This window comes from Pleurodeles waltl, chromosome 7 (genome assembly GCF_031143425.1).
Source record: "Pleurodeles waltl isolate 20211129_DDA chromosome 7, aPleWal1.hap1.20221129, whole genome shotgun sequence".
Lineage (NCBI taxonomy): Eukaryota > Metazoa > Chordata > Amphibia > Caudata > Salamandridae > Pleurodeles > Pleurodeles waltl.
Window position 1 is genome coordinate 1,470,039,712 of NC_090446.1, and position 15,545 is coordinate 1,470,055,256.

General features: G+C 47.8%; 1 protein-coding gene across 1 annotated transcript in view; it reads right to left on the minus strand.

The window, feature by feature from the left end:
• Positions 1-15,545, minus strand: part of LOC138247080 (sialic acid-binding Ig-like lectin 13) — a 329,775-nt gene that overhangs the window by 92,131 nt on the left and 222,099 nt on the right. Inside the window, exon 6 of the mRNA XM_069201827.1 lies at positions 1,429-1,695. Coding sequence (XP_069057928.1) covers positions 1,429-1,695 — 267 coding nt within the window. The remainder of the gene's footprint in view (positions 1-1,428; positions 1,696-15,545) is intronic.

The window sequence follows — 15,545 nt, forward strand, 5'->3', positions numbered from 1 at the left end:
AGACTGACTGCCTTTTCTGCCAGGCAACCCAGGATTAAAAACAAGTTAATTTAGTGACTTTTTGTGGTTCACCCTGCAAGGGATTGTGGCTATTGCTTGACCGGACATCACACCTCAGTAAACCAACAGCCCAATTTCTAGCAGAAATGATAAAACACATTTAAAAACATATATTATTTATATATATAAGTATTCCTCCGCATACCTTTTTAAAAAAAGCTTTCAAAATTAATTAATGAAAACATATTTCAAGATAAGAAACAATGAAAATCAAACAGAACAACGAGGCTGCTATTTAAAAATGAAACGAAAACTCATGGACTTAGTAATGTTCAGAACAATTTGAATATCTAATACGCACAAATGGAAAGGGATATTTGTTGGGGCCCTTTTACTTCAGAAACGTGCAGCATCCAAGGTAAGAAACATTAGTCAACAGCCAGTTTATCGCGTGGTTCAAGCTCACCTCCATTTCTAGTTCAAAGACCCCCAAAATAACATTTATCCTGTGATCGTGTGAGCTTCCATTTATGTATGAGTATGGCACGGATGTTCACTTGGGGCCTACAGGGGTGTTCCAAATATCTGTTTAGGTGCTGTGCAGTCAGAGGCTCAGTCAGCTCAAAGGGAGAACTCATTGAATCCCAGGTCTCAAGTTATGCAAGTCCAGTCACAGTATTGTAAGTATAACCACATCAATGTTTTAAAAAACTGCAAAAATGGGAGCTTTATTTTTTTTTTCAATTGTGTCAGCATGGAAGCAGAGCAGTCACTGGGATTCGCATGAAAACATTGGAAACAGTATGTGGGGCTAAAAGATATGGTAATAAAAAAATAAAGACTCTCAGATTCCAAAGCTCGAAGGTGTAACCCAGGGCTTAATTTGTGCTTGCTGTTTCCGGTGCAGAGCACAGCACTTTTTTTTTAGGTCCGGCATTTATTTTTCTGCCTCAAGCATTTATTTCGAGCAAAAGACACCTATGGGACAGATGGAGGAAGAGAAAAACGAAAAAGCGTCACAATGGGAGAAAGTAGAAAGCTGCAAGAGTGAACTGAAGGGGCAGGGAGTGGCTGTAAATTGATTAAAAAGCCCCGAGATGGCTTCAGGATTACGCTGCCTCAGTATTCTGTGCTCGCACATTTCATTGCAGCAGCCGCGGGTTTAAGAGGAAAGCTTTGAGCACCAGCACGTTTTCATTTACAAAATAAGCACTGGTGTAACCTAAACTCAATACAATCTGTGGAAGTTTCATACATTAAGGGCCAGATGTAGCAAAGGTTTTTACCCATTCTATGTCTATGGGAAAAAGTGTTCGTACATATGGCCCTAAGACTCATGATTTGAGCAGGCTTTTGGCTTTTTCTGTACCTAAAAACATGCAAACAGACCGCTCTTGCATTGTTGAGTTTAGTGTTTGTGTAACTCACGTTGAATGTTTAGATGCAGCAGTGGCGACTCTCCCGTCCCCAGGTCATTCTCTGCGGTGCAGACGTAGGGTCCGCCGTCCCAGCTGATGTTCTTCACGGTGAACGTCGCTGCATAGCCCAGAATGGGCGTCTTGTGTGGACCCTCGAACCAGCGATAGGTGTTTGCTATAGGATTTCCTTGACTGAAACACCATAAAGTCACAGTGTCTCCTTCTTTAATGGTTTTACCATGATATTCTTCAGCAGCAGTGGTGTTCTTGGGGGCATCTGTGTAACAAAAATACAACGTTAAAACAACTAAAAATGATCAGGTCTTCCCTAGTCCTGCCTGTGATGGACGATATGTGGAGGCCGGCATAGGACACGAGTGAGCAAACATGAGGGAGAGAGAGCATGACACAATGAGGCCAAGAATTTATTCAGTAGGAAAAAATGAGAGCAAAATTGGTAAGGTGAAGTCTGGAGGTAGACAGCTAGTGTGAGGATGGAGGTATAGGTTAATTGGGCCATGGTGAAATGGAAAGAAGGAACAGAAAAATAGTGGGAGACACAAGAAAGGAGAAAGGAGGAACGAGAAAGCGAACATGAATTGAAGGGCATAGTACGTAATAGGTATTCTGTTGCAGAGTAACTCATAGGCCAGGCATTTATGAATGACACCTATAATTTATAGCAGCCTCTGGGGTGGGGTCACATACCAAAGGAGGCAGGGACTTTGAAGTCCCTGGTATGCAGATTTACTAGCCATCCTGTGTGGGAAGGTGGTAACACCTCCTGCCAGAGCAGACAATGTTTCTGAGTTCGGAGAGCAGAGGCTGTCACCTCCAGGGGGTCAGAAACTTATCTGCGGTGGCAGGCTGGTCGAAACCAGTCAGCCAGCACACAAGAAGACTAGTAGGATTGATTAAAATGAGGTGTTTGATACCAAACAAAACTAGTTTCCAAGCAGCCATTTGGAGCTGGGTCACTCAATTCAATTCAAAGAAGCTTTATTGCGGCTACAAGAGCCAAAAAAACGCGAGCAGTAATAAATACAAATAAATGCACATGATAAAATAAAATTGCAGGTAAATATGGTGATAAAAGGGAATGAAATATAAATAAAAATTAAAATGGAATAAAAATGAGATAGAATAAAATGGAATGAAATTAGAAAAAATGAAATGAAGTGAAATGCACTCTGCAGGATGTTGGGACAGTCTTATTTGGAGTCTTTGTCCAGGAGAGTTTTCCCTCTAATAAGCCAACTAGCTCCGAGGAATTTGGCGATAGCGATCACTAGCGTTGGCCTGGTGTCTGATCTAAGGATTCGCAGAGCTAGCGCAGAGCAGCGTGCTCCCAGTAGTCTGCATGCCGGGGCCAGCCATTTCCTACGGGGGGCAGTATACGCGGGGCATGCAAAAAGGAGGTGAGGGAGATTCTCCACGGGGGCTTTGCAAGCAGGGCATGCGGTGGATTCGTTGTGTGACCAGCTGCTGGTGAAAAGTCTTAATGGGAGTGTTCCAATGCGGAGCTGGAAGTACAGTTTCCTTTCCCTTGGGGCCGTGATTAGGTCCCAAAAAGTTTCGTACTTGCATGACTCTTTTAGGTTGGCAAAGTCACAAGATAATGTAGTGTGGAGTGCAGCCCGAGTGTCTTCGTTGTTGGCCCTTTGCCAGTAAAGTTTCTTTAGTTCGCTTTTCGAGGGAAAGACTGACGTGGCTGGTGAGTTCCAGAGATCATCGAGCCCGATAGAGTGGAGTAAATCCTTGATGGATCGTAGCCAGGGGATTCTGTGCAGGTGGTCGGCTTTTAGGATGACCTGTAGAGCTTCGGTGAAGATGACAAGTTCCGGAGTGGTCCAGAGACGCCGCCAGTACAGCAGAGGTCGCAGGCGGGCTTTGTGACCAATGCGTTTGATGCCGAGGTCCTTGAAAAGAGGGAACAGTGGGGTGCTTAGCGGAAGGGACACAAGGTTTCTTAAGAAGTTGTTTTCAGCGGTGGTTAGGTCTTGGGTTTTGGTATAACCCCAAAGTTCAGCCCCGTAGAGCGCTGAGGAAACTGCCTGGGCTTCGTATAATTGTAATGCTGGGCGAATTGGTTTTGTGTGTGAGAGGTGGAAGTTTTTTAGTAGAGCCCCAGTTGTTTGTCTTAATTTAAGGGCTTGTTTTCCTATGTGTGGCTTCCAGGACATGTTGTCAGTGAGTGTTATGCCCAGGTAGCTGAAAATGCCCACCTTCTCGAGTGAGGAGCCCTCTAGAGTAAATTTCCCTTTGAAAGATCTGTGGGGATTAAGGGTCATTAGTTTGGTTTTCGTTGCGTTGATTTCGAGTCCCTGGGATGAACAGAAATGCTCGAAGCACGCAAGGAGTTTCCTTAGACCACTAGGGGTCTTAGATATCAAGAGAGTGTCATCGGCAAAGAGTAAGACTGGGATTTTTTGTGTGCCAAGTGAAGGTGCGTCAGCCTGCAGTCTGAGGAGGGAGGGGACAATTTCGTTGATGTACAGGGAAAAGAGGGTCAGGGCAAGTACGCAACCTTGCCGCACACCCCTAGAGACGTGGATTCTATCGGTAAGTTGGCCCTTGTTGCCCCACCTGACTTGTGCGTAGTTGTCCTCGTGGAGTCGTATCAAAATGGCAAGGATGTGTTCCGGGATTCCCATCCGAGAGAGAGTGACCCACAGTTTGTTGCGAGGTACTAGGTCAAAAGCAGATTTGAGATCCACGAAAGCTACATAAAGGCTGCCTTTACCGATGAACACTGTTTTCCAATATAATAATAGGAATCTGAGGGCTTGATCAGTGGTGGAAATCTTCTTTCGGAAACCGGCTTGGAGGGGGCTAAGGATATCATGGTCAATTATCCATTCTTCTATCTTCCCTAGGAGGCAGTGGCAGAAGACTTTTTGGACACAGTCAATTAGACTAATGGGTCTATAGTTACAGGGAAGAGATCTGTCGCCCTTTTTAAAGATTGGAATAACAATGGCCGCTTTCCAAGAGTCGGGAATTGGCGCCCCAGATGCTATTACGTTAGCTAGAATGGTGAGATATCTTGACCAGGATGCTAGGTCTGTTGAGAATAGGTCTGCTGGGACGCAGTCTGAACCAGGGGCCCTGCCGCGTTTTAGAGTGCTTAGAGAGTAAGTTATATCACTTTGGGAGAACAACAGGGGTGTTGCGGTGGTTGGTGCTAACGAGTGAAATAGGAGGGGGCCCGTACAAACAGAGGTGGGGCTATCATGATCAGGGGAGTACAGACTACTAAAGTGGGCTATCCAGTCTCTTGGGGCAATATTGGTTGTGATGTCCAAACCACTGGTTTCTGGGCCTCGCGCTGCCAGGGACCAGAACAGACTATAATTTCTCTCGCGCACAGCGTCGCTGAGTGATGTCCACCATTTGCTATCTTGATCACGCTTGGCTATGCATATTGCAGATTTATAGGACTTCCTAGCTACGCGGATGGCGATGGGGTCCTTGGATTTAATGGCTTGAACTAGGCGCTTGTTTAGGGACCGGCACGTTTTGTTGAACCAGCGGTGCCTGGCTTTGGGTCGTTTGTCGTCGTGGGCTGGGGGTGCTGAGAAGTGGGTTGCGATATCCCTAAAGCAGGAGGTGTGGATTGAGCTAATTTCCTGGTGGGGTGTTGCAGAACCTGCCTCTAGGTCCCTTAGTGTGGATTTTAGGGTGTTGGTGGCAGCATTGATGAGTGCGGGCCGGGCCACAATATTGACCCATTTTAGGTGTCTTTTGTTGTTGGCCAGGTTAATACCCTCGGGTGCTACTGCTGCGGGGTTAGACGTGGCTGGGAGGTTACCTAGGGCTAATGTGTGGACAGAAAGGGGGTTGTGATCACTTTCGGTCCTTTCGATGATTGTCATATCGATGACTAGAGGCCATAATCTTATATCGAATAGGCAATAATCGATTCTGCTGGTGTGGTTCGTTTTGTTGTATGTGTGACTACCGTTGGTGTCTGAATTAGTTCTGCCATTTAGCGCCCTGAGTCCAAACTCCATGGTCAATGATTTTACCTGAATCGCAACCAACGTCCACCTTTTGATGGGTGCAATGGACAGGGCGGGGATGGACCAGACTTGATCTTCCTCGCGGGTGGACCTGAGATCGTCCCAGTCAAGGGGTTCGAATGTGACGTTGAAGTCCCCAGCCACAATGGTTTTATGATGGCGGGGATAATTTTGTAAGAGGGCTACGAGGGCGCAGAGGGTTTTGGAGACTTGACCCCCCCTGACCCCTCGAGCGTAGATATTAAAGATGTTCACCACAGAGTCAGGCCCAAAGGATAGACGAAGGCCTAACAGGTCGGGAGAGGCGGTAGGTAGCTGTGATATATGGCAGCTAAGTGATGTTTTGATCCAGATGGTCAGACCCCCTGAGGGCCTGCCTCTCGTGCTGGCCACAGCGGGGATGTGGAAATTTGAGTAGCCTGTTCGGAAGAGTGGGTCGAGTGACCATGTTTCCTGTAGGAGACATATGTCATGTTCGTCAATAAATGAGGAGAAGGATGGAAGGGGAAGAATAGATTTCAGACCTGCCACGTTCCATGAGACAAGTCGTACCCCAGATTGTGACTGAGTTGTCCTACCTAAATGCCCGGGGTTTTTGAGGTTGGCTGTCAGGGGTTGGTTTGGCAGATGTGGCTGGGGGAGCAGGGATGGGTTGATGCCAATGTTTGCCCGTGAGGTTTGTGGTGGTTGGTGATGTTCCTCTGTTGGAACAGGCCTGGTCCTGATCAAGGAGATGCTTGCGGGCCTAGACAGCAGCTCTAGGTTTGGTGGGCAATGTGCCTGCAAGATGGGTGGAGCATCGTTGTCATGATTGCTCAGTGAGCCGGAAATGGTCGCGGTATCATGGGTAGGGGGGTGAATACATGGACAGACAGTGGTGGGGTAAAAGGAGGATCTGGGGGTGATGGATGTTGGAAGGTTGCAAGGTTTGCCTGCATAGATTTTAGGTGGGGCTGTGAGTCAATCATGTTTACCAAGAGGGGATAGGTTTTCTGCCGGGTGGTAACTCGGGCGTTCCTCGTGGAGCGTGGGTGACCTGGGCTGTTTAAACTGGATGCGTGAGTGTGCAGGTGGGCTTGTTCTTGCGTCTAGGGCCACCAGATTGTTCGCCATGGTCCTGTTCTTGAGTGTCAGTTTTAGGATATCAAAGTGAGTTCCCGGGTCTGGCCGTCGTACTACGGTAATTAGGTCCTCACGTATTATGGATCGGCAGCCTCTAACATGGCGAATCCAGTGGATTGCCTTGTTTTTGATAGAGTCTACCCCTTCCTTGCGCGCCAATGTGGTTAACTTGGCAACGTTAACCATTAGAACTATATTACCTAAATGGGACTGGTCAGTGGCAGGTTGCGTATTATTTTGAGGCGGTGTTGCTCATGGGTTTGAGGGTATTATGATAGATGTCTAGTGAATTTCCTATGCCTAAATTGTGGAAGAGGGGAGACTGGTGGGAGTTCATGGTCTTTTCTTTGGTAGGGTGAGGGCCAGCGTGGCTAGAAGCAGAGGAGTTGGGCGAGTTTGTTGTGATGCCTGATAGGATTGGATTTTGGGCAAGGTTACTGGTGGTCGTGTTATTTGCGTGGGTTAGCTGTTTTACTATTGCAAGTAATGAGTTAACCATATGCTTGAGTTCTGTGACTTCCTTCCTTAGAGCTTGTATGTATTCGATATGCTGTGGGGTTACATGAGGAGAGTGCGTGTTGGTTGCTGCTGGCCCATCTGCCAGGGTGTCTGGGTTGATGTCGTCGCGTGATTCAGGGAGGTTGGTTAGGGGATTGAAGCGGTTACTGAGCTGGATGGAATCGTTGATGGCAAGTGGTAGGTCTTCTGCTAGGGAGGGGGCCGCATGGGTGATAACGTTCCTACTTTCACCCGCCCCTGTAGTGTCAGTAACTTGTTGCCCACGTTTCATGAAAATCTCAGCGATTTTCATGGAACCTTCCTTCCTGCTAGTTGAAGTGGGCCCCTCCCCAGTTGCAATAGAAATGTTTCCCTGGGGGCTAGTTAGTATTCCGTTGCATTCGCCCAGGAGAGAGTCGATTCTATCCATAACGCAATTGCTAGCAGCATGCTTATGCCTTTTTCGCTTGGCTTTTAGTACTGCCCCGGCCCCTGCCTCTATTGCTTTCCTTTTGCCCATCTGGTGTTAGTGTAGGTGCAGGGTTAAATGATAAGGTGTCAGATTAAATGGAGCAGCTGACTGGGGAGACAGAGTAGGAACTAGCAAAAGGGACTGAGTACAATATGGCCTTCTTGGGAGATAGATGTTAGGGGGGTGGCCCAGCCCAGCCTCTGTCAGCCGCTGACGGGCGCAGGACGGGCCCGCCCTTGGCCCGGGCTTCGCCCGGGCGCCGCCCGCGCGCGTCCCGTGACGGTGGGAGCGCGAACAAGTTTTAAAGGGCTCCTGCCCCGCCTCCAGAGATCACACAGCGCTTCCCGCGACGGCGGGAGCGCGAACAAGTTTTAAAGGGCTCCTGCCCCGCCTCCAGAGATCACACAGCGCTTCCCGCGACGGCGGGAGCGCGAACAAGTTTTAAAGGGCTCCTGCCCCGCCTCCAGAGATCACACAGTGCTTCCAGAAGACTAGTAGGATTGATTAAAATGAGGTGTTTGATACCAAACAAAACTAGTTTCCAAGCAGCCATTTGGAGCTGGGTCACTCATTCTGACCAGTGTCCAGTGCATGTTTTAGGATGGCTGCCCAGTCACTTGCAATATCAAGCAATAGAACTAGACATCACAGGGACACCATGCAGATATGTCCTCCCACGTATTTTAATGCACCCTGCCTTAGGGCTCTTGATGCCTGCCGTAGGGATGACTTACATATAATGCAGTACAGTGACTTTGCACACAATGTGTGTTCCATGTCATGTTTTCACTCAGGGTTTGCACCCTGACATGCAGCCTTTGATTGCAGTTTGTGTGTGGGTCCCTTATGTTGGCATAAGTTATGCTGCAGCCTTTATGGACCCTTGGTACCAGGGATACCATTTACTAGGGACTTACAGGGGTGCTAAAGTCCTGTGCCATTTGTAAAACAGTCAGACATACTTTGTTTTATGGAAAGAGCACTGCACTGAGGTCTATTTAATGGGCCTCGGTGCACTATCCTAGTTCAAAATCAGCATCTAGTTGTTCTAAAAAGGGCAAAAAGTGTGGGGAAGTGGGTGGGGCAAGAAGCCCAGTTGTAATTTCTAATGTCCCACAAACATATTGTACAGTGCTTCGGACAAACACGTGGCCCTGTACAAGTATTTCCCGACAGCATGGGAATGATGCCTTGAGAATTCTGAAGAGTTTGAATGATTCACTGAGGTTCTCATCAGAAGAATATTTGAAATATTTGGCTTTTTCGCTGAAATACTTGGGAAATATGCTTTACAATTTAGTACAATATTATGTAAAACAAAAGAAGTGGCCTGACCTTTCCCTCGCATTAATCATATAGAAATGGAAGACTGTATTCTTACGTAGTGGCCTGCCTAAACAAACTGCTGGGCACAAAGTGAGAAAAGGGCACTGACAACCATCCTTTTGCCACACAGAATGGAAAATAATCAGAGGGAACATTGTTGTCAATATCTGTAAAGGTTAACAACCAGGAACAACAACTTCTACTGAGTGGACTGAAAAGGAGGTACCTTGTGGATTGAATCAGGGACCTGTAATGTCACCACAAGCGAGTTATCTTAGAGGACCCACCGCACCTCTCACACATTTGTGATCCACATTCAAATGGCATCTTCCTCATCATCTTTCTTCAACAGGATCCCCCACTGAGGAAACCTCATTAACGATTGTAATGCTTCCCTTTTACTGTTTCCTTCTATCCACTCTCCCACTCTTCTCTTTCTCCTCTCAAAATAACAACACATTGTTTCTCTCACAATCACTGTGGCTATCATTAGAACTACACTTTGCTCTCATTCATTTCCCCATGTGCAACTTTGCCTATTTCTTCCTCTCTTCATTTGTTCTTTTTTATCTATTATTTAGTTTTGACATTACACTGTAACCAAGCAGTATTAGGACGGAACTAGCACCTGGAAGGCAGGGGAGCAAACAGTATTCAGTCGAAGAGGAAAATATAACAAGCATTTGGAATTCAATCCATCTCACATTCATGAGAGTTAGAGCCAATGGCGTTTAAATGACACTGTTTTTTGCCCATGTGTTTTGGTTTGGGGTAGAGTGGATGTATGTGGTGTGGAGTGGAGCTATGTGGGTTGGATTGGAATTGTTAGTTCTGGAATTGTACCTTATTAGTAATACCTTGTCTTTGTACAACGCTTGTTGCTGGAGCGAACCACATAGCGCTATAATTCTACCTTTCTTTCCGCACACTATAGAAAAACTTACCCTGGGCTTTGCCTTGATTGAAAATTCTTCTCCTTTTAGAAAACAATAAGCAATAAAAACATTTAACAAACACCTATTTGTTGGCTTTAAAAAGCAGGACAAGTGTTCTAAATACAATTTTATGAAATGGGAAGTGTCTACCTTGGACTAGAATACAGGGATGGTAATACATTTGTAACATATAAAATCAATCTTCTGTTGAAATGTAACACAGTGAGTTACAACAGGGTAATTGTTGGCTTTTTTACATTGCTCTTCAAAATGCCGCATAAAGAGCATGGCTTTACTTCCTTAGCTACAATCTCCTGGAACATGCCAAAGACTCCTGAGGCTTCGACAGGGATATAATCACTTTTAAAAATGACACCCTCCGGTTATCTTGGCTTTTCCGACCGACCTAAAAAAACCCTGCTGACTTTAGAAGATAAAACATCCTTGAAGAAGTAACAACAGCCATTCAAGTTCAACACAAACAAAGTTTACAATTTTATTTTTATGGTGACTGACTGGTTGTTAAACTTTATGGGCCTGGCATGAAGACTGCCTGAAGAATTCACTTTTACAAAACGAGTTATCAAACAATCCGACCTTTAAAAAGATTGCTTTCCGAAACATTCACATTTCAGTGGAGCAGGGGTTTGTATATGTTGAGCTCAAATGGCCACTGTTACTACAGGATGTTTTATCTTCTGGGCAGCGGCGCCCACTGCAAATCTCAAGGGGAGAGGGAGGTTGGGAACAGGGAAAATAAAATAATAATTAAAAAAAAAACATACCTGTTCCTGCCACCGCCGGCAACCTCACACTCCTCTTCCGATGGTGTTGGTGTCCCAGCAGTCCCTGGGGGCAGCACCAGCACAGGCTCCCCATGGAATCCTGGTGCTGCACTCATGCTATAACTAGCTTGAGAGCAGCATCAGGATTGGTGTGAGCGGCTTGGTCTGCTGCTCAGATAGTGCACTGGAGTGTGGGCAGTTTCTCCAATCCAGCTGTGCAACACAGCCGTGTTGGAGAAACCTAAATGTGCATGTCAGTTTGGCCGGCCTAAGACGGCTGGTAAAACTGACATGCTCGCTTAGTGAACTCACTCCACTCCTCCTCCTCCCCCCTCCAAAGGCCGAGCCCCACCCACCCTGCACACACTGGCTGAGCCAGCAGCTGAAAAATAAAACAATAGTAAAATATATATATATTTTTTTTGTTGCTGGCCTATCCAGTGGGGCAACGCTCCTCCCCTCTTCCAAGGCCCAGCCCCCCAGCACACACTGACTGAGCCAGCAGCTGAAAAATAAAACAATAGTAAAATATTGTTTTACTATTGTGCCAGTGGGGCAACACTCATTTGTCATTGCAAAGAAGCCGCCCATGTTTCTGAGAGTCGGTAAAGCCAAGACTACCTGAGGGTGTGCTTTTCAAAAGTGATTATATCACTGTTGCAGCCTCTGAAGTTTTTGTCGTGGTCTAAATGATTGTAGTTAAGAAAGTAAAATGCCCGTATATTGGAATGGAGGATGAGAGACCAGTATTTGTGAAAGGAAAGGGGCGCATGTTTTTTTATCCTTCCTGGAGGAGGGAAAAACATCAGCTCTTCTTTAGCATTACAGGAAACCATTCCTCACAAGAGCCACGCCAGAGTGCCTCCTCCAACCAATTACTGGACAATAGATAGGAATGTGCAGATAAGGCTGTCTCATGTTCTTGCAAATTCGGAAAAAGAGCGTGATGAAGTGATGTCATGCCTTTTATCCATGGCATATAATGGATTGGAACCTTCATGAAACAGGAACAGAAACCCAAATAAAAAAAATTGTGCGCACAAACACAAGTGCTGAAAGGAGAAAGCCTACAAGTAATACGGCAGTGCTCCATGGGCAGTAGCAAGACACGAAGAAAGAGGAGCATATGAGAAGAAATAAGACCATAAAAGCAAGGATTTACAATGTACATTGCCTCCTATCCCTCCCTCGCCTTCCTTTCCCAACCAATGAGGCTCCTTGCCTCCCCTAGACCCCTCACTTTAAAATGTCCTTCCCACCCCAAACACCTCCTGTTCTTTTTTGTCTAGCCCGCTAGACTTACCTTCTCTTTCTCCTCCACTGCGGGGCCTAGGGAGCTTCATGTTAACTCTCGGCGGGTGCGGTGCTCCTCGTGGTGGGTTTCCGGCAGTATTGTCTTCCTGGAGGTCGGCTGATTTGCCTTGGGGAACCGCTTCCAGGTCAGCTGACGGAGTCGGGCGGCTCTCTAGTGGCTGGGGCTGCACTTCCGGGCTTCGCCTCATGTTTGCTGGGCTGATTCTACGGTAGTGTCCTCTTCCTGCAGACACGGTAGGGTGGGCGGTTCTGCCTGCGTTTTTCTTGCTTTTGTGTAATTGGTGCGACATTTTAATTTGCTGCTTGTGTGGTGAGGGTGGGGTTTTCTCCTCTATTTTAGTTGGCTGCTATTGGGGCTTCTTTGGTGTGCATTTTTGCTTGGAGCATGTCGGTGCAGGGTCATTCCAAACAGCGCCGGATTGTGTCTTTTTCTTGTTCGGAGGAGGAAGATGTTGCGGGTGGACGCCAGGTTACCCTGGGGGTTCCTGCTCCTCTTGTGTCTAGGGAGGAGGTTCAGGACATGATTGGGGTGGCTGTGTCTAAGGTCCTTCAGGCTGGGGCACCCCAACCTGGATGTTTTTCTGCCTCCTGTCCCTCGGGGGCGGCGGAGGGGGTCCTCTTCCTCAGATGATGACGCTCCTTCTACGTATGTCTCCAGGGAGGAGATGTGGGATGTCCTGGCACATGTTCGGGACAATTTGGGATTTCCTGTTTTTCTGCCGTCTGTAGCTGATTCCCACTTGTTTCTGCAGTATGTTACGCCTTCTCGGTTTGCCATGCCTTTCCGGGGCCTGTTTAAGGATTTGGTTTTCTGTGAGTGGAAGGATGTGGACAAATCTCAGGTTCCTCATTTTCTTAAGAAGTTGTACTTTCTGGAGGGGGAGGAGGTGTTACCTCCTTCGGTTAAGCTGGATTCCATTTTAGCTACTTTGATTGGCAGGACTGCGGTCAATCCGGAGGACTGTGTTCCTGCTGATGCCACTGACAGGAAGGTGGATTCGGGTCTGAAGAGGGCCTTTGCTGCGGAGAATCTGGCCCTCAGGGCTGGTATTTCCTCTAAGTATTCTGCCCAATCTTTGGTGCAGGACTTTGATAAACTTGCAATAGCTGTGCAGGAGGGCTCTGAATGTTCAGAGCTGCTGGCGGTTATGGAGCAACAGGCCAGGTTCCTGGCTGACATGACTTCTGATGTGGTCCGCACTTCGGCTCTGGCTTCTGGGGCATTGATTGGGGCCTGTAGGTCTCTCTGGTTGCGGTTGTGGAAAGCAGATCTGGGGAAGAAGGCTGCTCTCCCACGGCTTCCTTTTGAAGGTCACACTTTGTTTATGGGAATCAGTTGCCTTCCATGATTTCCAAAGCTTTTAAGGAGAGAAAGCACTCCTTACCTTACAAAGGTCGTTCCTCGTCTGGCAAAGGTTGTCGGAAGCTTTCTTGTTCTTCTTCCAAATTTGATTCTAAGTCCTTTTCTTCCAGGAAACGCCATTTTCAGCCCCGTTTTTCTCCTAAGAAATCTGGTCCTTCTGTTCGGGGTGGCCTGAAGAAGGGTCCTTGACAATCACTGTGGGCCTGGAAATTGGCCGGTTGGGGGTCGACTGAGGCACTTTTTTCATGTTTGTCGGGAGGATGTTGCCGATCGCTGGGTGCTGGATATTGTGGAAAATGGCTACGCCATAGACTTCCACTTGGTTCCTCTGGATAAGGGGGTTTGTCCAACGCCCCTGCCTGCGGACAGTGCTAAGAGAGCAGCATTGCTGGATGATGTCCGGGACTTGCTGTTGAAAGGGGCCGTCTCCCACGTTCCTGTGGGGGAAAGGGGTCAGGGTGCTTATTCTGTCTTGTTCCTGGTCCCAAAGGTGTTGGTTTTTTTTCAACCAGTGCTGAATCTCAAATGGGTGAATACCTGGATCAAGACTGTTCATTCCTGAATGCTGTCCATTCAGACAATTTTTCCACTGATCAGTCCGGGGGATTTCCTGGGGTCTCTGGACCTGCAGGATGCTTACCTGCATGTACCAGTGGCCCTGTCCTCTCAGAGGTTCCTCCACTTTGCAGTAGGCCGGGACCATTTTCAATTCTGTGTTCTTCCATTTGGCCTCAAGTCCTCTCCCAGGATTTTCACCAAGGTGCTGGCTCCTCTGGTGGCTCTTCTCTATTCCGAGGGGTTTTTGTCCCTCTGTATTTAGACAATATTCTGATTCAGGTTCCCAGCACGGTTCTGTTGGGGATTCATGTGGAAAGGGTTTTGTTGGTCCTGCAAAGTCACAGGTTTTTAGTCAACTGGGGGAAGTCAGATTTGGTTCCTTCCCAGGATCTGGTTTTCATTGGGGCACGCTTTCTGACTCTACTGGGATTGGTGACTGTGTAGGAGAAGCGGCTGTTGAGGCTCCAATCACAGGTGTTGACGGTCTTGTCGCAGAGAGCTGAGAGCTCCCATTGTTCTTCAGTGGTTGCGTCTGCAGGGTCATTTGGTGTGATTCTTCTAGTGCTTTAGGCGCGGTTTCATCTTCTTTGCCTGATGAACTGGTTTCTCTCCCGTTGGTCTCCGGCTCCAGGCTCTCTTCGGGCGAGGATTCCTGTGTCGGGATTCATTTGCAGGGAGTTGGGTTGGTGGCTGGAATCTTCGGTTGGGGGTGCCTTTGGCTCCTTCGAGGCCTGTTATAGTGACGACTGATGCTAGTCTCTCCGGATGGGGCGCATGGCTGGGGTCAGATCAGATCCAGGGGTTTTGGTCTCTTCGGGAGTCGGTCCGATCCTCAATTTGGAGGGAGTTGAAGGCGGTTCTTCTGGCTCTGGTGCATTTTCAGGTGTCCCTGAGGGGCATGGATGTTCTTCTATGGTCGGACAACTTGGTCGCCAAGTCTTAAGTGAACAGACAGGGTGGGACCAGATCTTGGTCTCTATTTCGGATTGCGAGGGACATTTTTGTTTGAGCTCAGGAGTGGGTTCTGTCTCTTAGGGCCATGTACATTCAAGGGGTGGTCAATGTTCGGGCGGATCAGTTGAGCCGGGTCATTCCTTCCTCCCAATTTTTGTTCCCTCCGGTTGTCTCTGTTCCATCATCTGGTTCGCATGTGGTGTCTTCCGGTGATAGATTTGTTTGCCTCCCTGGAGAATGCGAAGGTGCAGCGCTTTTGCTCCCGGTTTTGTTGCCTTCAGGCTTGGGCGGTGGATGGGATGTCGTGCCCTCGGCCTCGGCGTCTTCTGTATGCATTCCCCCTTACAGTTGCTCCTTTCTTTACTGGTGAGGGTGCGTCTTCTGAGGCCAAGGGTTCTCTTGATCGCTCCTCATTGGCCGCAGGCGAATTGGTTTCTGTTGCTTCCGTTGATGGCATCTGGTCAGATGTGGGCTCTCCCCCTCTGTCCCTCTCCTCTGGTGTTTTCTTGCCTCGCTCTGGGGTCATTCTGGCGGTTGCACTTGATGGCTTGGAGGTGGAACGGTGGGGGTTGACGGGGTTGAGGGTTCTGGTCCCTTTGACTTCGACTTTGCTGGCTTTCCGGGGTGGTTCCACGTTACTATCCTATGATCATCAGTGGAAAGTGTTTTCTGCCTGGTGTTTGCATCACCTGGTGGATCCTACAGTGGCTTCTCTGTTTGAGGAGATGCAGTTTTTGCAAGATGGGGTGCGGTTGGGTTTGCCTGTGGATTCTCAGTG